The 22,320-nt window shown below is 43.3% G+C and overlaps 1 protein-coding gene across 1 annotated transcript in view; it reads left to right on the top strand.

Moving 5' to 3' along the window:
• ERGIC1 (endoplasmic reticulum-golgi intermediate compartment 1) overlaps positions 1 to 21,879 on the top strand; it is a 93,451-nt gene extending 71,572 nt beyond the window's left edge. The window contains exon 10 of the mRNA XM_066591281.1: positions 14,970 to 21,879. Within this exon, the coding sequence (XP_066447378.1) occupies positions 14,970 to 15,077 (108 nt within the window). The 3' untranslated portion in view covers positions 15,078 to 21,879. The remainder of the gene's footprint in view (positions 1 to 14,969) is intronic.
• Positions 21,880 to 22,320: the final 441 nt, after the last annotated feature.

Raw genomic sequence — 22,320 nt, 5'->3', positions numbered from 1 at the left:
AAGCAATTAGATCAGCTTATTGGTCACTACATGAAAGAGAATCTTTTCGTATAGAAAGGGGGATTAAACATAGCGTTCTCCTGATTCATATGTCACATGCCATGTATGAGCCACTCTTTCCGCCCTGCTCGGTGATCTGTGACGCTCTGTATCCTATGATGAAGCAGCCTGCTGGAGCACAGTAGAAAGATCTTGCAATGCAGTTATATGTATTTTATGTCTTCATCAGGAAAATGTGACACTGGTCATAAAGCAGAACTACACTATCCTACCAAAAGTAATGGGACACCTGAGCAATAATCAAAAGTAGCATTTATTTACATATGTTAATACTTAGTGGGGCCTCTTTTGGCTCTAATGACATTGAATACTCTCCATGGTAAACGTTTTACTAACGTCTGATACGTTTCAGCTGGTATTTCCCTCTATTCACCCTACAAACATCTGGCAAGTTCTCTCAAAGGTGTATGTTGTTCAAATTTCTAGACCTAACATTCTGGTCTGTCCCAGACCTGTTCAGTGGGGTGCAGGCCAGTCCAATTGTGGAATATCTATATCCTCAAATCAACGTAAAACAGCGTTGGATTTGTGACAAGGCGCATCGTCTTGTCGTAGGTATTGCTGACCATTCCCAGAGTATTGCTGTATTGTCGGCAGCACGTTGTTTACAATGTCCAGGTACACCTCCGTATTTGTGGTTCTTGCCACTACAACGAACAGACCGAGACCATGCCACGTAAAACATCCCCGGACTATAGTAGAACCTCTTTGTCACAACACACTCAAGCAAAAGGTGTTCCCTAGAAATCCCCCACACGTAGGTATCCATCTGAAGATGGAGTAGCATGATCAATCACTCTGTAGAATGTTCTTCCATTGCTTAACTGTCCAATGACTATGCTCCTTCCACCATTATAGATGGCCTTATGCATTGCGCTTCATGATGGATGGCTTACGTTCAGCAACATAAGCCATGTATTCAATAACGGGCAGTTCCGTCACAAACTATGACTGACTCCTCCAAGGGTCTGCATCTTATGTAGTCTGGTTTAAGGCACACGACAGGCTAATAAAATGCGATCTATTCTACTGGCAGGGGTGTCCATATACTATTGGTAGGATTGTGATGTTTCAATTCACTGCTTTGCACATATGCTGTATGGTTTGGAGGACCTATTTTTCCTATGGACATAAGGTGCAATAAGGTTGAAAGGGTCACAAAGCACCTCTAGCTAACTTTGCTTCCAAAACACCTGGTGCGTTCCACAGATACAGCCTGGAGTTATAGGCTGGGTTCACACAGCGCGGGTTTGATCTTGTGTTTATTGTCTCATATTATGTGCAGTTTTTCTGCGCGGAAAAGACGTGCGTTTAAATCCGCGGCATTCTTAAACTATTTCCAACATTTTTTTAGTGCTGATTTGTCTGCGTACATGGAGGCCTATGGAGAAAAAAACGCTGTGGAAACGTCCTAAGAATTGACATGCTGCGTCTTCAAAAACTGCGACGCAACAACAATTCTACAGTGCGGAAAAATTCTGTTCAGTGAGAACAACTTTTTGCCAAAACACATTGACTTTGGCTTGCATTGCAAATGCAGCGCTTTTTCCATCATGCAGATCTGCAACGGCGAAGTGCAGCAAATCTGCGGCGATTCCGCCCCGTGTGAACCCAGCCATAGAGAGATTACATCCCCCTGTCCATAGGCGTTGCGGTATCCCGTCACGGGCCACCGCCCGGGAGCAGGTGCTGCAGATGGATCTCCGCAGTCAGCCTAATCTGATAGGCTGACCGCAGAGAATCGGAGAAATTTGCAGCATGCTGCGAATTGCTGGCCGCGAACGGAGAATCACAATGATTCTCTGCTCGTGGACATGGGGCCGGCCCTTTCAATAGCAATGCTATGGAAAGCTTCAGACAGCGTGAAAAATGCTTGAAAAAACTCTTGAAATTCATAGCTTTTTTTTTTTTTTTCTACAAGCATTGAAAAAACATTGAAAACCTATAGTGAGAAGATCCCCTATGGCTGAATTCACTTGTAGTGTTTTTAAAAGATCTCTTACGTTTTTAGCACGGGTCTCTGTCAGGTGCAGTTTTTGTTGTGTTTTTTTGGGGGGTTTTTTGAGGTCTGTGGGTGGAAAACGTTCTTGAAAACACCCCAGCTAGAATACAAGACCCGTGCTGCAGTTTTCAAAAATACCAGTTCTGCACCGCTAGGCTGCCTTTCCACGGCCGTGACAGAATATGGCTAGCGATATGCCGCTGCGGTGGAGGGGGGAGAACTGGCAAGTCTCCGTAATGAGCCTATCAAATGCCGCAATTTTAATTCTGCGAGCAAAGAATTGCTATGATTCTCCGCTCATGGACTTCGGGCTGTGCTTTCCTTAGTTAGCCTATGGAAAGCTTTTTATAGCATGATTTGTGGGCGATTTATCGCTGCGGATCACTCTGACTATCACTTGTGGACAGGCTGCCTTACTTGTCAAAAAATAGATTAGGAAGGGCTACTGTTTCTCCTTGTGGAGAGTGCCAATTGGGAATACGAGACTTATAGGACATGTAATGCAAATGGTAGATGGTGCAATGGCTCTTCAGCGCCATCTGTTGGAAGGTTACTTACCTACAAGTCAATGCTTGATCTTTTAACGGGCCGTGCAACATGACTAGTTTTCTCCATAACACACGGTTTGCTATACACTCAAACTAAAACCGCGATCTCTGCTTGATACCAAACAAGGGAACCTTCGATCCTTCTTCTGTGTTTAATGTGTAGGATTTACAGATCCATTCCCTTTACTGGTGCTTTACATAGGAGAAGGAAAGCATCAATTATTGCATCTTCTACAAGGTATTGCGCTTTCTTTTTTTCTGTGAACTGTGCATTAAATATATGGAGTTTTTTTCATATGCTCTTTCATTAAAAAAGCAGCTGTTTTATCTTCAATATCCAGAAAAATTAGTGGAGCCTCTGATTTCCAGGATTTTAATTGATGGCCCATCATTGGGATATATGACCGGCGGTCATCTGGCAGAACTTCAGTTTATACAGGCGCACCGCTGTACATACACATGGGGCTACGCCTTGTACTACAGCTTCTTCACATGTGCACTACTGATAAACAATGACAGGGCTGTGCTGTGACCTTGAGCACTGTAGCATCTTCCATTTACTAATCATTGGGTGTCTCTGAGGTCAGAACAACAAAGATAGGATACGCTACTAATTGAAAATGCAAATCAAATTGACTTAAGAATGTTTTTATTTAATTTCTTAGTTACCTGAAAATGTTGTAGCCTTTATAGCTCTAACGGAGATTATCTGCTTTTCTAGAGTTCTGATTTTAGGAAAGCATGTCACGTTATATACAGAACCGGATCGGAGATCTGTAGCTTTATGGCCATTTAATACAGATTAGTCTGCTTCTGTAATAGGGCATCTGTCCTTTGGACAGAGAGTCCATACTTTGAAAATGTATACACTTTGTGTACACAGATTATGGTACACATGGCAATCGTACATGAGAAAATCTAGTTGTGGAAGCAAAACGCATGCAGGTTTGCCATTGCTGTCTTTAGAGGGCAAATGAGCTAATCGTATTTCTTAAAGGGGTTGTCTTGCGGCAGCAAGTGGGGTTATACACTTCTGTATGGCCATATTAATGCACTTTGTAATATACATCGTGCATTAAATATGAGCCATACAGAAGTTATTCACTTACCTGCTCCGTTGCTGGCATCCCCATCTCCATGGATCCGTCTAATTCTGATGTCTTCTTGCTTTTTTAGACGCGCTTGCGCTGTGCGGTCTTCTCCCCTTCTGCTCGGTCCAGGCACGAGCGGCGTTCTGGTTCCGCCCCCTTCTACGCATCATCGCGTAGCTCTGCCCCGTCGCGTGTGCCGATTCCAGCCAATCAGGATGCTGGAATCGGCAATGGAATGCACAGAGCCCATGGTGCACCATGGGAGAAGACCCGCGGTGCACCATGGGAGAAAACCGCAGTGCATCCCTGGGAAAGGACCGGCGGCCATCTTGGGAGAAGATTTTTTTAAAGTCCTTATTTCGTCGGATCGGTAAGTAGCAAGCGGCTTAAAAAACGCTTTACTTTGCTATTTTATGCCAGGGGGGTGACAGGGGGAATGGGGTAAAGTAAAATTTTGAGGTTTGCCGCGAGACAACCCCTTTAAGGCTACTGAGAAGTGTAACGTGTTCCAAGCATATGACATCTTGGCTTTTTGGGGGTGCCTCGTGGTATTTTGCGTGGGATGCTGTATTTCAGTGGCAGCTGTTAGCTTCTAAAGTTAAGTTATGGCCATTGCCTAATTTGGGGCCGCCTCTTCAGTTGAAACTTTGCCAAGATGGTGGAGTTCTCGTGGTTTTCTAAAATATTTTTCTAGAATGCCCGTGTCGGCCCATTAGCAATGAAGTCTTTGAGCCCATATGAATGTGGAAATGTTATCTTCTGCATTCGACAAATTAACAGAATAAGTGCCTAACCGTTTGACACTTTAAAAAATAATTATTAACTATTATGTTTAAAAAAAACAACAAAACACTGTCAACATCCTACGAAGGCCTATTCTAATTGCTGTAATACGGAGCAGCCGTCCTGCGACACCCACCCCTCATGCTGGAACCTGACCCTGATGGACCCTATCAAGCCCTATATGCTAGGGCTAACTACAACTGCGGGGCCATGAAAACATCCTGACACAGGAAAATGTTCAAAAAATGAATCTGTATATGTATGTATAATCCTGTATAGCCTGATGATATTGGCAAAAGTCTACATTTCAAATATCTATTAATTAAACTATGATGCAAGGTGAAAATAAACACCAAAAACATTCATACGCGTTTTGCCAACTAATATCAGTGGCACACCAGGAAAAAAAAAACTGCGCAGTAATAATGTACACTTATTAAAGCTTCCAAATTAATAACTAAATGACACAATTTATTAAATACATACATGGAAATATCAGATACCAACTCCAAATTATACCCCAAAATCTCATTTTATAATTGACATGATACCACAAGATATACAAAAGAAATTAGCCACAGATGGGTCTCATTTTATGAAATTAGGAAAATAATGTGTAAATAACCCCGGCGCTCCTGTGCGTTTACACGTTATTTTCCTATTCATTTCCGATCTCTGTTTTGGTTGTCTGCTTCCTCCAGTGTGCTCTCCCTGGTTCCGTCTGGTTGTCAGGAATTAGTGTGGCATCAAGGCGTCCTGGCGTGTTACGTAAGGTGTCCTCATCTCTATCAATCATCGCAGAAGTTTTGGCTCACAGGTGGGGCGCTCTCCTAATTTTCCCTATTTTTATTTTATAAGATTGTCCTTGTGTAGTCTATATAGACCAATCAACCAATGTGTCAACAGAGAAAGGTTATAATCAAACCTAATTGATATCCACTTGTTTTCACCCAAAATCCAACATGGAAAAAAATATATCAATCAATGCAGCCCTAATGAAATGGAGAACCATTATGTAGTCAATCAAAGTTGTAATAAAACTACGCCCCCTATTACGATCAGCCCATGTTGTCCCTCCAGGTCTGGCATCAGTGGCTTCACAGAGGCATGCTACAGTCCACTAGTGGAGGAGCGGTGGATAAACCGTGCCTCGTTCCGTTGCACTATGTTGGGGTTTTTGTCCCAAGATCACAAACTCATCCCTTGTCTGCAATTTAAAAGGTGTTTCAGAGGCACCAAATTTTGTTGTACACCTTTTAATCATGTGCTAATGAGAATACAAAGTCAACGGTTTCCAAAACGTCATCGGAGCATACACCGAAGTCATAGAGCGCTATAGCAAAACTCTGAATGGGCCGTATACCCACACACAGCTCTGCCAAATGTATTATTCTTTTTTCTATTCCATTCCACTTATGAAATTGCTTTGCACAGAATTTTGGATGCAGACTTTACAATGTATGGGAGACCTGATCTGCATTAGTGAGGTCCCATATGGAATGTAGTTACAGATTTCAATGTCCTTATTGACTAATGTGTGTTTTCCTCATACGGAGTGCTGTAGATATTTTTACGGCTGTAAATCCATCTGCTTTGTGCGGACACCATATTAGACTGTCTGCAGTGCATGTCCTAACATGCCTTCCTCTTCATCATAAGCCTACAATTTTTGGGTTGCTGATGAGACCTTTCCCACCCTCTGTCACTCCACATTAGTACTGTATTAACACATTTTCCTCTTTATTTCTGAGGGTGAGTCACTGCTGTGAATCTCTAACATACAGTCAGTGTTTCCCCAGCTCGGGTCCCACGTCACTACAAATACTCAGCCTGTGTATAGGAACCTGTGTGTCACTCGGGCACATGAGTGGTTAACACCTTGTGGAGCCGGGCAGTGACCTTGCCATAGATGGGGATCTACATTTATTCTGTTTTCTTTAGATCAACCTTATTAGACAAAATATTTCCTTTTTTTAGGCCTTTATTTTAAGATTTTCTTTTAAGCAAACTTATTTTTTTTATCAAAACTAGCTTACCCGTCGCGCGTTGCTGCGAAGACAGACAGACATTCATTTGTTTTTATATATCTAGATAACAACCAATCACAGCGCAGCTTTCATGTTACCTCAGTGGTATAATATATAACAACCAATCACAGCGCAGCTTTCATGTTACCTCAGTGGTATAATATATAACAACCAATCACAGCGCAGCTTTCATGTTACCTCAGTTGTATAATATATAACAACCAATCACAGCGCAGCTTTCATGTTACCTTAGCAGTATAAAATATAACAACCAATCACAGCGCAGCTTTCATGTTACCTCAGCAGTAAGAGAAATAACCAATCACAGCGCAACTTTTATTCTGCCTCAGCAATATAAAAAATAGCAACCAATCACAGCGCAGCTTTCATGTTACCTCTGCGGTATTATATATAGCAACCAATCACAGCGCAGCTTTCATGTTACCTCAGTGGTATAATATATAACAACGAATCGCAGCACAGCTTTCATGCAACCTCAGTAGTATAAGAAGTAGCCACCAATCACAGCACAGCTTTCATGTTACCTCAGCAGTATAAGAAATAGCAACCAATCACAGCACAGCTTTCATTTTACCTCAGCAGTATAAGAAATAGCAACCAATCACAGCACAGCTTTCATTTTACCTCAGCATTCTCAATATCCAGCAATTGTCTGGCGAAACGTTTGGCGGATGCATCATTTTGTAGTTGAACATGCATCCCGTTGCTCGTAATGCCTTTTGCTTTCGTGCTTGAGATGGAAATCAACCGATCTTTGTCTGGGGGGCATAACTGTCGACGACGCTCGCACGCGCGCCACCTATCGTAGGATAGTTGTACTATGCCAGTAATCTTCCCAGGAGTGTACTCAACAACTTCCCAAAGTCTCATGGCAATTGGATGAATGGTGTAGTAATGCATAAAGGACAGACAGACAGACATTCATTTATATATATCAGGAAGTGAGAGAATTAGATTCCGTACGTAAAATTTGGACACTAATTGTTTTGCGCTTAGAATTGAATAATCGACTTGGGACCCATTAACTTTTCCTATTTATGACATAATCAATGCCCGTGCCAAATTTCAAGTTTCTATGTGAGAAAATTACTTTCCGTACGTAAAATTTGGACGCTAATTCTTTTGCGCATAGAATCGAATAATCGAGTTGGGACCCATTAGCTTTTCCTATTTATGACATAATCAATGCTCATGCCAAATTTCAAGTTTCTATGACATTGGGAAGCGAGAAAATTAGATTCCATACGTAAATTTTGGACGCTAATTCTTTTGCGCATAGAATTGAATAATCGAGTTGGAACCCATTAACTTTTCCTATTTATGACATAATCAATGCTCATGCCAAATTTCAAGTTTCTATGACATTGGGAAGTGAGAGAATTAGTGGCAGTGATGGAAATCGAACGATCTACGTGGGGGGGGGGGGGCGTAACTGTCGACGATGCTCACACGTGCGCCATTTATCGTAGGATAGTTGTACTATGCCTATAATCTTCCCAGGAGTGTACTCAACAACTTCCCAAAGTTTCATGGCGAACGGATGAATGGTGTAGTAGCGCATAAAGGACAAACACAAACACAAATACACACACACAGACACGCATACATTCAATTTTATATATATAGATGTTAGCACAAGGAACTGGCTTGTAGTGAAATGTATTTAGAGATTTTTATTGCTAATTTGCATCATGGCATTCTCTTTTTGAATGCATATAAAATGTGGTAATACAGGGTGGGCTTCATGCATCAGTTAGTATTAAATCCATATCTCCAAACCATCCTTTTTGTTTTGTGAGATTGTCATGTGTCGTAGGCCTCAAGTGGGATAGGGCTAATGCAAATGTGCACTAAAGGGGGTATATGTGTAATGCTTTCTGGGCATTCCTTGGAAGATGGAATCTCCATATGCTTCTCTTGAGATTCCCCCCCTCCCCCCGGATCAACAAGGGGGGTTGAAACAGGCTGAACTACATGGACCTTGTCTTCATTTAGGCTAACCTACTATGTTACTATAGGGTGGGGCTTAAAGCAAGAATCCTGCTTGGTTGCAGTTTAAAATGGGTTTTCATGCATTAGGGTCTGTGTACTTTATCATTCAGTCTCAAAACATATCATATGCATGGATTTTGGAAGAAGGCAATTTTTAATCCCATTTGAATTAACCAATGAAACTGTTAATCTTTTCTATAGAACCAGCTTATTCCACAGTACTTTACAATTCAACTATATGTGCAGGATGATTCAAATGGTGCAAAATGTAAGCTAAAAAAGCTAGAACTCCAAGTTTTTTATGCACCGTACAGATGTGTGATGCCATAACCTAGAAAACCTAAAACAACACAAAAAAACAATAACGTGGATAAGCGCATATGGGCCGATCTGGACTACCAACTTGTCTGCCACATTTCAGACGGCCTGTGTAAGGTGCATTAAAAACTTGCAGAGTTCTTCTATCTTTTCATGTCAATCTGACTTATGGTAACTAATGTATGAAGAAATCGGTATTCTTGTATCTTGACGCCACCGGAAGGTAGGGGTGTGACGGGCCTTCAATGTAGGGATGGTCCTGTCATACCCCTATCTGCCGATTGGCTGCCAGTACCTCTCGTGTCCCCCTTCCCCATTTCTCGTGTGCCTCCTGCAATGTCCTGGCTGTCCCCCCTTCTCCTGTGCCCCTGTGTACCACTAAGTCCAGGGACAGTTTTCCCTCTTAGCTGATCTTGTGTGTTGCCCGTGGCGTCCGCCTCAGTTCTCTGCTTGGGCGGGACTCCAGCAAGTGTGGAGGGCTGCATGCGCTGAATGTAAGCCCTCGGTCGAGCGCTACCTGAAGCACTGTAGCCTCTGATTCTCGTCCCCGGCCAGCGGCGCAGGGAACTTTTTAAATGACAGCGGACACCCGTTTGTGTCAGGCGGGAGCTCGAAGGATGCAGTGGAGGGGGAAGCCGCATCCTCGTCCTGTGCTCCGTGGTCGGCGCCGCCGCTATCTGGACATCTGGCCACCCTGCTCTCCGCTGTAGAGTTTGTAGTGTCAGGCGTGAGGTCGGAGTATGCGGCAGAGGGAGCAGCTCCATGGTCTTCCTCTGCTCCATGGCTGCCGGTATATGGACACCTGGCCACCCTGCTCTCTGCTGCAGTGTCACATCGTTCCTTCATTGAAGGGCTGTTACACCCCTACCTTCCGGTGGCCTCAAGATATAAGAACACCAAAGAAATCTGCTTTACTTTTGCACCATTCTTTTTGAATCCTCCTGCACAGACCAAACCAGCAATTCAAACTATAAGGGTGAGGGTTCTTCTTGAGAGCACTTCCAGTCTGAGGAAATGGGTGTAATGCTGTTTGTCATTCCCAGTATTAGTTGACTATGTTCATAGTTACATTGTCAAGGGGGTTGTCTGAGTTTTGCTTTTCTCAAAACTATGTTCCCCCTGCAAGAACATAGCAAATAGTCATATACTGGAATTGCTCAGCTCTCTACTGCGTCCCACACAGCCACTATGGGTCTAGATTTCTGTTTGCTTGTAGAAGGGACATGGTTTTGAACATTGTGGACAAGCCTTTTAATACTGATGTCCTCACGGTTCTGAGAATCAAGTCATAAAGGAGTTGGTATTAGTGTACCTTGACGCCACCAGGAAGTAGTACTGAAGAGAGCACTGACAGGCCGGTGATGCCCCCAGTACCTCATTGGCTGCAGAGATGCCTGTTCTGTAGGTCCTTGAAGGGGAGCATTATTCTCTCGTGTGCTCCTGGCCAACAGTTGTCATCACCGCTACTGCTGTGAGACCGGCTCCCTGGTCACGACTACATGTTAAGCTCCCCGATGGTGTATTAATTTTTGCTGCCACCCTGCTCTAAGTTTTTTAGCCTCCCTGGCCATTGGGTCACGTCCCTGCTGCTGTTCCCTGTTGGGCCCCCCTTTCCACGATGCAGCTGCAGATCATCCCTGGCATCCCTGCAGCTGCTGCTGATCCATGGCCTATGTCTCCCGAGCGCCTCCGGCAGAACAAGAGTATATGGCCAGGCAGCACCGGCAGAAGAGTGCCGTCGGACCCTTCCCCTCTGTTTCCGCAGCGCCAGCGGAAACGCACATGATGGTGATGCCATGGGGCACGATAGTGCAGTCCGGAGCCTCCTGGGTGCTGCTGCTCCCCACTCTCCGTCTTCCTTCCGTCCAGGACAGCGGTTGGGCATCCCACATGGGATTGGAAGCGCACATTGCAGCATCGTGTAGCGGCACAGTGTTTGAGATTTCTGCCGGCCCCTGGATGGTTAAGGTTAGGGGTTATTTTCCACTGAGGGTTACATTATTCACTGTTAATGCTTGCATGTTACACCTGTAAGATGGAAGTGTTTACAAGGAACAATGTAACCCTCCCTGGAAAATATGCCCTAACCCTAAACGTCCTGGGGCCGCAGCAATCTCTAAACACTGTGCTGCTAGCACCTTAGTGACGTCCGCCTATCGGGAGCTAGGGGTGTGACAGGGGCCTTCCTGCATGCCAGCCTTGTCAAACCCCTAGCTTCCCGGTGGCAGCAAGATACACTAATACCAAGGAGTTTTGGTTCAAAACAGTATTTGTTGTCCTGATCCCAGCTTGCTGTATACACAGGTCCATCTTTCATAAATTACACCTGGGATTTTAGCAAATTTAGTTTTGCTAGAATTTTTCTTACTAAATTGACCATATTGAAGACTATTATTCCAAGCTGATGAAAACTTAAAATGTTCAGTACGTGTACATAGACCAGGGCTGAAACTGGTAATGCACCTTCCTAAGCTAGTAGCATATGCCCAGTGTTGACCACTGTTGACTGTTATCCTGAGGACGAATCTCAGGAGCGTATGTACAGCAGAAGGTGCTCAGTAGATTTCCCTATTGTTACGTGTTTGACACCTGCACAACAGGTTCCAAGTATTTGACCGCTTAGGACTGAATAAGTTTAGTTGACAGGATGATTCTTCCTATGTGTGGCTGGGCCATGCCATATCAAAGGGAGGATGCAACCGTTAACACAGAAGTGCGGAAGCTAGGGGAGAGGTTGTTTGACGTGTGTGTGTGTGTGTGTGTGTGTGTGTATATATGTATGTGTATGTATATGTGTGTGTATATATATATATATATATATATATATATATATATATATATATATATATATATATATATTAGTGTAACTTTTGCCCCCAACTTCGTCCGCATGAAATTCACATTACACTTTCTAGATGATACAAATCATAACTATCTTCAGAATTTATTGTGTTGCTAACTCATCGCTAAGGGAAGGAGAAGCAAGGAACACTATAAAATTTAGCCATAAAGCCATTGGGTCCATTTCTCCGAACTGTTGTTACAAACTGGAAATGGATTATTGCGTTCTTTGAGAAGGCTGGTAAGTGAACGCACTGCAGCCATCATAGATAATGTATGTCTTAATTAGTAAACTAAAATTTGTAGTTGGTGGCCCTTAGACAAACGTGACAGCAGGCCATTTAGTAGCTTTGGCTAGAATCTCCTATTTGAGGCCTTATTCCGACGTGCATATATCGGACGTATTTTCACGCCGACCGATATACGCTGTCTCTCTCTGCAGGGGGAGGAGGCCGGTCAGGAGCAGTGCTCCCGTCCTTGCCATTATTTGCAATTGGAGGGAGCGTGGCGGGCGAACATTAGTTTACTGGCGAGTGGCGGAGAGGGGGCGGGAGCTCAGTACTCTGCGCCCAGCCCACCTGCCCACTACCCACCCCACCCCCCTGCAGAGAGGGACCGTGTATATCGGCCGGGCGTGAAAACCCGGCCGATATACGCACGTCGGAATGTGCCCTGACCCTGTAAGAGTGGACTCGACAGAAGTCCTACTTTGGTATATTTGGATTGGGGTCTGGAGGGCAGAGAGCTTGGTGGGCTATATCAAGTATGATGGTGTTTGTTGATGAGACTCCGAAAATGTTGTTGAGGGTTTGTATTAATTTGAAGCTAAAGTCAGTGTGGAAACAAATTTGGGGTAATCTGCAAATGTGAAGATTGCTCTTTCTGCTGCAATTTTCCAAGTTATCTAGGTGGAACTGTAGGGCGGTAATTTGCTCTGTGTGCATCTGAACAGTTTCCTAAGGCGTCCAGCTCACGGGCAGATATTTTTTTTCTGCAGAATCTGTGGCGGGCATCAGCAGCAAATACGGCCATGCATGCTATGTGAAATCGATTCTTCCTGCACGCATGCGGAAACGAATTGCGGTTTCCGCAAGCAGAGGAAAAATCGCAGCATGCTCCATTTTTTTCACAGACTGCTTCCATTGAAATCGATACGTGGCCCCTTCCACAGTTGACATTTCGGAAAGGTTGCGGATTCCGTGTCATTGCTGGGCGTTGAGGTGGGATAAACAGGAGTTTAAAATGAAAATCTGTACTGCCCCTATCTGATAGCGAGCCGTGCGGACCATTCGCAATACAGATGTAAACGAAAGTAAGTAGGTACGCTCAGACACTGCTGCTCTCAGGGCCATGTTCTGCATTGTTCTTGTCGGGGCTGCTGGCAGAATACAATGTAGTCTCCCAGATCATGCTGAGAACACAGCATGCGGTCTTTTAAGAGATACTTAAAATCCATCGTTCAGATAAAGTTCACCCTAAAATTATTGCTCAGACGAAAAGTGCACAATGGTAGCATTTACACGCAACGATTATCGCTCATTTGCGGTTGCGTGAACAAATTTTGAGCGATAATCGTTACGTGTAAATGGGACTTAACAGTGTTGCTAGATTTAAAGGTGGATAGTGAGTTTCTGGGGGAACAGGGACAAGAGTGGAGGAAATAGTGTGGAAGATCCCCATCCTGGGATGCTCACCGTTGGTGGAATTTGTGGGCTTCTGTGCGAGCAGAGGGCCTGGGGAACTGAATGCACCCTGATCTATGGACTGTTTCCCTTGGGCTTGTTGCTTTTCTAGAGAGGATTTTTGGTTGTCCTACTCAGAGGTATTTCCTCCAGCTGTACTGGAGGGCAGCAGTAGGTCGCTGCACATGATGTGGAGAGATTAACTTCTAAAGGCATATGCCCGCAGCCATTTTGGGCATTGTACTGAGTTGGGAGAAGAGCGAGTGCACCACCACCCCCCATTGCTGCTCCAGTAACTTTGTGTTGCCTGCAGTGGTTTTACCTACATAACTGCTCAAGCCAATAGGAGCCCCGCAATGAGACGTCATTAATAACCTGCCGGGGCTTCTGCATTACAAGGCCACATGACAGGTTTATGGACCATCACGAGGGTGGAAGACCTAGTGACATCCCTGTTGCGTACGGAAATGCTGGAGCGTCAAAACACTCTGATGCCAGGGTATGCACATAATTTAAATGTATTATGGGGCAGCAGGGGCCCAGCGGTTAAAAACCGAATTCTGGCAACCCCTTAAGAATTTTTTTTTTTTAATTCCCTCTGCACAGTTGTTGTTTTCTCATCACGGAAAACCTACTACGGTAGCTAAACTTTTCTTAATTCTGTAAAATATACGGATAGACCGCATGGTTTGCCTTTAGCAGCTTTGTCTATTTATGGCTACTTTTATCCACAGACATGTGAGGAAGGGATCATTTCAGTTACTAAATTAGAATTCATCAACCAAAATTAAACCGGTCACATATTTTGCATGTCGGAACGTGTGTTTTAAACAGTTGTTGCCCCAGGGAACAGATATGTTTTCTGTAAACAGTCCAAATATACGTCCTGATGGCTACAGAAAGCATGGTCGGCCTGCCCCATCCCAACTGGCACAACGTGCTGGAAGTTCTAGTTAAACAGCTGGAGGGTCACTGGGACTCTTTTAGAGCATCTCTGTTTTTACAGTCTAAGTTTGCTATCTAATGAAATGCCCTTCTAAACTAATATAGGGGTTTGAATTTTCATAGTTCAAGATGAGCTCTCTTTCCATGAAGTGTTTTTTCTTACATTGCTTCTGATCATTGTTGTGAAAAATTGCTCTGACATCTGTTAAGACTTGTTAGATCTTAAAACCGAAAAATGACTTTGTCCCGATATGACCTTTTGAAAAGCAGTCCAGCGATCCCCAGTAGATGTCCTATAATACAATGGTCTACTGCTTTCGGGGATCTATTTGGAGACTCGGTCCAAGGAGTGCGATTATTAGTCAATGGGCACCAGTGTTTCTTCCTTGTTCTGCTCCTATAACAGAAACTTGTAATGGCAATATGAACATTGCCCAAGTAGCATTTTGCTCTGCATTAATGGTCATGTAAGGGTAAATATTGCCTTTTGGTTGGTAATCTATTAATTTTCTCCATCTTTCATATAGTTAGGTTGTGCCATACTATGAAGAAGCCATATTGTGATCAAAACTAATTTATACCTCATGCCTGAGTAGTAGTATTTAATAGCTACTTCCCTTGGAATTGTTTGTGATTTATCTACTGTATTTCCGATGCAGGTATGTGCCATCATTGGAGGAACATTCACTGTTGCCGGCATTCTGGATTCATGTATTTTTACCGCATCTGAAGCCTGGAAGAAAATTCAGCTGGGAAAAATGCAATAGAAACGGTTTGCCAATTCCTGCCACCAGCCAAAGCATGTGGAAGACTTCGAAGGAGCATCAACTCTTAAGGAAATTTCTATTTTGGAGTTTTAAAGCAGTGTCCCCCAACTCCAGTCCTCAGGGACCGCCAACAGCTCATGTTTTCAGGATTTCCTCAGTATTGCACAGGTGATGTAATTATTGTCAGCACCTCAGACATTGCCAGCGGTGTTCTTAGCATAGGATTTCCTGAAAACATGACCCGTTGGTGGTCCCTGAGGACTGGAGTTGGAGACCTCTGTTTTAAAGGGATTCTGCCACCAGATTCGTGCTGCGTTAACAACAAGCAGCATAAACTCGGGTTAGGTATGCAAATTATCCCCATGTATGGTTTATTCTGAAAGGCCACAAAGTTTCAGAATAAACAAACATATATTTTGAAGTTTGACTGAACTCTGAGTCATAGAGGTAGACCACGCCGGTCTCTTCCCGCCTGCATCGTGCTGCATGACAGTTCTCTTCCTATACGCAAAAGGGAAATCCGGAAAGAGCTGTCGGTCTACGTGCTACGGTGAGATAAAGCCGACACGGCACGGCCCACCTCCGTGACTCGGAGTTCCATTCCAAAGCAAACTTCAAAGTCTATTTATTCTGAAATGCCACAGTGTTACATGAGGGTAATGAACGTCCCTGCCCCAGGATGATGATGCCTGTGCTTTGGACAACATGAACCCGATGACAGAATCCCAATAATTGAAGTAGAAGACATGACTTCATTATCTATTTTCTTGGTAACTCTTCATACAGGGAAAATTCTAGCAATACTGTAACATGATTCATGGAGCCTTTTTACTTACAAGATACCTTCTGTTTATGGAGGCAACCAATTTATGGATGGGTCAGTAATCTCATAGAATAAGGGAACAATCTGGTCACCTCCTACTAATGCTGTACCCAATTCTTGGTAGCAGTTGATCCTATAAGATGGTTGTCTCTTCTGCAGAGAATAGGCCACATGGCTTCATATCGCATATCTTGTTATATATCATGACACAATCCAGATTCTATCTCTTACTATCTGGACCCCAAAGCACTTTATGATGAAGTCACAGTGCAGTATTGTACAGAAAGTATTTTATGCCAAGACAGACAATAAATAATCCCATATCCTCGCTAGGTAGACATCACATGTTTTTTCTTTGTTTTCCCGAGATTTATCCCTTGGTGTAAATTTTTGTATTAATTTTCTGGATCATGCCGACGATTAATGTTGTCTTTATTGATACACTTGCTTTATTTTGGCCTGTCTTGGGTTTTTAGCAATTTTAGGTGTTAACTAGAAAAGGATATTAATGGTCTGTTCTCTGCAAAATTAGTAAATGTGGGGCTTTTTGTGCCCCTTCATGATGATTTGGTAGCATCTAGATCAGGTGCTAAACTAAAGGCTCATAGGCCATGATTCAAAAGTTCAACTTCAACACAGTCTAATAGCAGCTCTCCACATGGATAGTGATTTCAGCGAGAGCTGTGCCTGCAGTTACAAGCGCCGGCCAGTACTCGGTGGTCGGCACGAAGGCTGATTTGGCTGGGGTGCATCGCTCAGGACCCCGACTAATCAGCTAAGACCAATCAACTATTGATGACCTATCCTGATGATAGATCATCAATAGTATTTCCCTGGAAAACCCCTTTTAAGTAATGATTTGTTGTTACAATAAGTCTATAAGAATACGCGAGGTGGGGCATCATGGCTAAAAAGTGTTCTAAGAAAGTTGCAGTGTAGCCCATAGCAACCAATCCGTTTTAAGCTTTTATCAGCCTAGAGCTCATTTTATAATAAAGCAGTGATTTAATTAGTTACTGTCGAGTAAACTAATTGTCAAAAAAAATATCAAGCACCTAGGAGTTGTCTGAAATGAAAGAAACTTTCTCTGTGTGATTGTAACATTGATATAAGTCAGTGATTACAATATCAGAGCAAAAGGATAATCTATTGTGGAAAACTGACCCCTTAAAGGGAGGCTCTAGTACCCTGTTGTACCGCCTCTAGCTTGGATACAGGATGCGATACAGGTGGGCATGAAGGGGGGGGGGCGCAATTCATCGATACACCTATCCAACTTCTTGCATTCCAATAATGTGCCCCATCTCAAACTCTGTTAACTGGGCACAATCTCTTTGGTTATGTAGTAAAGGGGTGTCTAGTGATCAACAAGCTCTATACAAATGGAAAAATAGGTCACTACACATAAGTAGCCTATGAGAGCCTTTTTTATAGGCCGGGGTGAAACTACTTTTAGGGCCCCAGGTGGTAAGACCTTCATCTAATCCTTTGCATATCAGCCTGAGATGTAACTGGATGCCGTGTTTTGCAGCAAAATAACTTCTAGATGCTTATTTGTTTTTTGTTTTGACGAAGCGTGTATATTGATGCTTTTGTTAAGGGCAGTATCTGTAGTATAACAAACCTTGTATGATTGGGTTTGGCATCTATGAACATGGACTATCCTCCATAAATACATCTGCATGTGAATTCCAGGCTTTCCATAGAAGGCGTCCCAAGCACATCCTGTTGTAGCAGATCTGAGGATTAGAGCAGGATCATTTTCATAGTAGCTGTATCCTATATTAGGGACCAACTTAGTGCACGTCACATGTTCTAGTATAGTTCTGTGTATTTGATTACATGTCTAAAAGAGTCAGACGAGAACAGGGTTCATATTTACTAAAGACAGCTATGCAGCAGACAACTGCCAATAATGCTGGATGACTGACTATTGCACTTGAATGGACCCTGATTTGTCATGTAACATTCCGCATTCTGAAAACCAAGGAGAACTTGTTAATAGTCCATCATTCAGTAGCTCTATCATAACAGCCAAGAAAAGTGCCAGACTTAAAGGGAATCTGTCACCATCTTTTTGCAGTCCTCCCACAGAACACCAAAAGTTAGTGTCTGTCACACTGATTTATAGTGATATGCACTTTATCTATATACATGAGGCCACTAATTCAGTACTCAATGTCATTGGCGGTACATTGAATTGATTTGATGCTTGGAAAATTGATTTCCCTAAACGTCTCTGAAACCTCGTTGAATCTCTTCTACTCTCTCATTGGAAACACTTTGTGTCGGCATACCACACTACTGTTTGTGCATATCGTTGCAGACTTGTCATGTTGCTTCATGCAAACGTGGTGCTGCGTAGAGGGCGAAAATTCAAAATAACACTTGATAAATTAGACCTTTTTGGGACCTTCTCTTTCATGAATTTAAACTATCTTGAGCAGAAGCCAAGTGTGACTGTTCTCAGTGAGAGAAACCAAGTAATCTTGTAGATATGACACCTTTTAATGGCTAACAAAAATACTTGATACAGCAAGCTTTCAGGTCTTCTATCGACTCTTCATCAGGCTAGATGAAAGCTCGGAAAGCTTGCTACCCATTATGTATTTTTGTTAGCCATTAAAAGCCATTAAAAGGTGTCATATCTACAAGATTACTTGGTTTCTCTCACTGAGAACAATCACACTTTGCTCTACTGGCTAACATGGTACCAAACTTGCCAATCGTAGAACTACTTTTCTGTTCTTACCTGCTGTGGTAAAATGAAAGCAGAGCTGTGATTGGTTGCTATGGGCAACAAAGACAGTTTTACTATTAAACAGGTTTGATAAATTAACCCCAAAATTCTTTAAAGTTTTCTTTTATCTAGTGCCAATCATAATCCATCATTCGCAATAATTGTATAATTGATTGAAATGTGAGAGGTTTGAACAGAACACCTTGTAGTATTTACTGTATCAAATTGCTACAAACTTGTATTAAAGGACATCTGTCAGCGTTCCTTCAGCTACTTAAGCAGGGGCATGGCAGTGACGCTGACATGGGGGACCAGTTACATCCCCCGCCTCCATGCTTAAGGCTCTTTACACAAAAAGCAATTTTTTGAGCGATCATTTTGCATGAACTACTAATTGGCACTAAATCCTATTAGTTCCAAAAGTAGCATGTGAGCTGTATTCAGAGAACAGCGGGTGGTCTCCAAATACATTGCCTTTATTCTGCCGCGGTGCTGACAGCTGGGACAGTGTTATTGGCACTCCTGCGGAGAACACAGCGTGCCGTCCATCTTATCAGCTCTTCTGCCGAACAGAACTGAAAATCATCGTTCGGCAGGAAAGTAAAAAATAGGCACATTTACACCCAACGATTAACGCTCCAAAGATGGCTTTTTGAACGATAATCGGTGTGCGTAAAAGGGCCTTTAGCCTGTCTTTAGGAACCCTGAAATCAAAGTTTGAGCTGCCACATGTAAATGATATTGGAGCAGTTCAATGGGTGGTCCATTGCTGGGTAGTGGTCCTGAGCTTTTTGCATTAAAGGAGATGTCCCGAGGCAGCAAGTGGGTCTATACACTTCTGTATGGCCATATTAATGCACTTTGTAATATACATTGTGCATTAATTATGAGCCATACAGAAGTTATAAAAAGTTTTTTACTTACCTGCTCCGTTGCTAGCGTCCTCGTCTCCATGGTGCCGACTAATTTTTGGCCTCCGATGGCCAAATTAGCCGCGCTTGCGCAGTCCGGGTCTTCAGCAGTCTTCTATGGAGCCGCTCGTGCCAGAGAGCGGCTCCGTGTAGCTCCGCCCCGTCACGTGCCGATTCCAGCCAATCAGGAGGCTGGAATCGGCAGTGGACCGCACAGAAGAGCTGCGGTCCACGAAGACAGAGGATCCCGGCGGCCATCTTCAGCAGGTGAGTATGAAGACGCCGGACCGCCGGGATTCAGGTAAGCGCTGTGCGGGTGGTTTTTTTAACCCCTGCATCGGGGTTGTCTCGTGCCGAACGGGGGGGGGGGTTGAAAAAAAAAAAAACCCGTTTCGGCGCGGGACATCTCCTTTAATTGTCAACCCCTTCCCCTGGTTCTGGATTGCTGGCTTTAAGTATGCCGCTGATAGCCAATCAAAAGACCGGGAAAGAGGTTGACGATGGCTTATTGCAGAAACATCAGGGACCGTTTTCTAACAATGGGCGACTCATCGGACCACTCTAGCGTCATTTCCATATGGTGCAAGCCTGTTTCAAAGGCTAATTTCGGGGCTCCTGAGCAACAGAGGAGGTATGTGTTAGCCTGTCCCTGATGTTGGCATCCTTGCCATGCCACTGGTTTGATAGCTGCAGGGACTAACTGATGTCAACTGCAGACTGAAACTTACCAATTTTATTTAGTAACACTGGTGAATATACAGACTGCTACCAGAGCTGCATCAGTTTGGGCTGGACCATGACTTTTGTAGAACAACTTCTGTCTTGAAGAGCTCAACCTGAGACATTCTACTGAATTTTGCAGAACTGTGCAGCAGTAGCAATCCGTGGAGTTTATCACAACTTTGACTTCTAGGTTGAAGAATTGCATAAAGGTTGCATGAAATTCTTGCCAAAACCCCCCACCAAGTGTTATCTGTCGGTTTATCTAACTTCCGTTCAACAAGTCTTCTAGGAGAGTCTCTATAACACTGAATAGCACCAACAGTTGTTAAACGGAAGAACCGATTTCCATGGACTGTTCCTGTAGACTAGTGGACCCTGTTACATATATTTTTTTATTACACTACCACTGTGCAGCTGAAATAAGCGGGTGTCATGTTCTATTGGTTGACCAGGCTTCTTGCACTCATCTCATTCAGTATCGACATCGATAGATACAAGTCTTCCACTGAGTGACACTTGACATAACATGACTAGGAGATGGTCTTACATTAGATGTTATTTGTACTTGCTGAGTTACTCATTGGTTTTTCTAGCTTACTTTGGTGAGATTCTATGCTTTTCTAGGTACAATATGGGTATGCTTGGAGGTTTAAGTGTTTTGATTTAAGCTAGGTATAAATGAAGGAGGTCTGAGCTTGTGTGTCCCTTAAGTGCTGTTGTCGTTTATCTACCTCTTAGATGGTGAAATGTTTAAGCTTAATCTCTTATTATACATTGCCTTCCCAACCACAAAACAGCATATTTACAGTATAAGGTATAGTTTTGCGTGCGATACCAGGTTTTATCCCAGGTTGTGCATTAAAAGACCAACACATGTATGGATGTGTTAAACATGGTGTCATTTACCATTGTACTATTAGCAAGCATGAATTAAAGGGTTTGCCCAATTTAAGGAAACCCCTTTCAAGGGGTCCCCGTGCATTAAAATATAACCTCACCAGTTGCCTCTCTCCGCTCCCCTTGTTTGTCCCCGACTAGCTCAGGTCTCTGCTGTCTGTTAACAGACAGCTGTGACGTCTGTAAGCCAATGACAGCACTCAGCTATGATCGCTGTCATTGGCTGCTGCAGCTTGTTTGTAGGCGGGCTCAGCGTGCAAATCGACATCACAGGGAGAGCAGAGCGGGCGGACGAGTGGAGGAGAGGTGAGAAACTGCTGATTTTTAATTCTAAAGCACGGGGGACCCGTTGGCAGGGGTTTGCTTAACTCGGACAACCCCTTTTAAGTATATTAGACATGAAATGTCATGTTTCTGCCGTTTTTATATAAATACTGTTTCAGATTGGGGCCATGTTACATGACTAAGGGCTGCATATTTATATAAGATATGGCTTACCATTTGCTTGCAGGCTTAGGAGTACATCGTGTTTTCTGGTCAGTTTTGGAGGAATGTTACTTTTTTTTTTTTCTTTACTTTTAATCGTAAATGAAGGGAATGATGAAGTAGGAGGCTAAGGGGAAGATAGTGAAACTTTGTGCAATTTGGTCTGATTTTGTTCTGCGTTTCTGTTTTTGTAAACTTTGAAATAAAAGAAAATATTTGAAATCCTTCTTTCTTGCAGTTTTTTTTATTCTTTGATCTGTATCTTTCCATCTGAGAAGAATAGGGTCACATTCATTATTGCTGTTAGTCATAACCCCTCCTCAAAACATCTGTGCCTGGTTTACAGGTCATGGAGATTGCAGGGAGACTGAGTCAAGCTAGTTAAACAAATGATAAACGCTTGCTTAGATATGATGTAACCCGCTGGGAGTTAGGAAGTTAAGAGCTTAAGTGGTAGAACCTACTCTTAAGGATTCAATCATTATAGGACATGGGGGGGTTAAAGACTCCACTGGTTCAAGGGGAGGTTGAACTAATAATCATATAAAGCCCTAAACACTGCAATTTTAAAGGGGTATTGCCATCTCCTACTTTTATGGCATATACATATGTGCAAGTCCCAGAGGATGGATCGACCTCCGTCTGATTTATGGCATATCCTAC

This window comes from Eleutherodactylus coqui, chromosome 2 (genome assembly GCF_035609145.1).
Source record: "Eleutherodactylus coqui strain aEleCoq1 chromosome 2, aEleCoq1.hap1, whole genome shotgun sequence".
NCBI lineage: Eukaryota > Metazoa > Chordata > Amphibia > Anura > Eleutherodactylidae > Eleutherodactylus > Eleutherodactylus coqui.
Note: the sequence above shows the minus strand (reverse complement) of the source record. Positions and strands in the feature narration are given on the sequence as shown.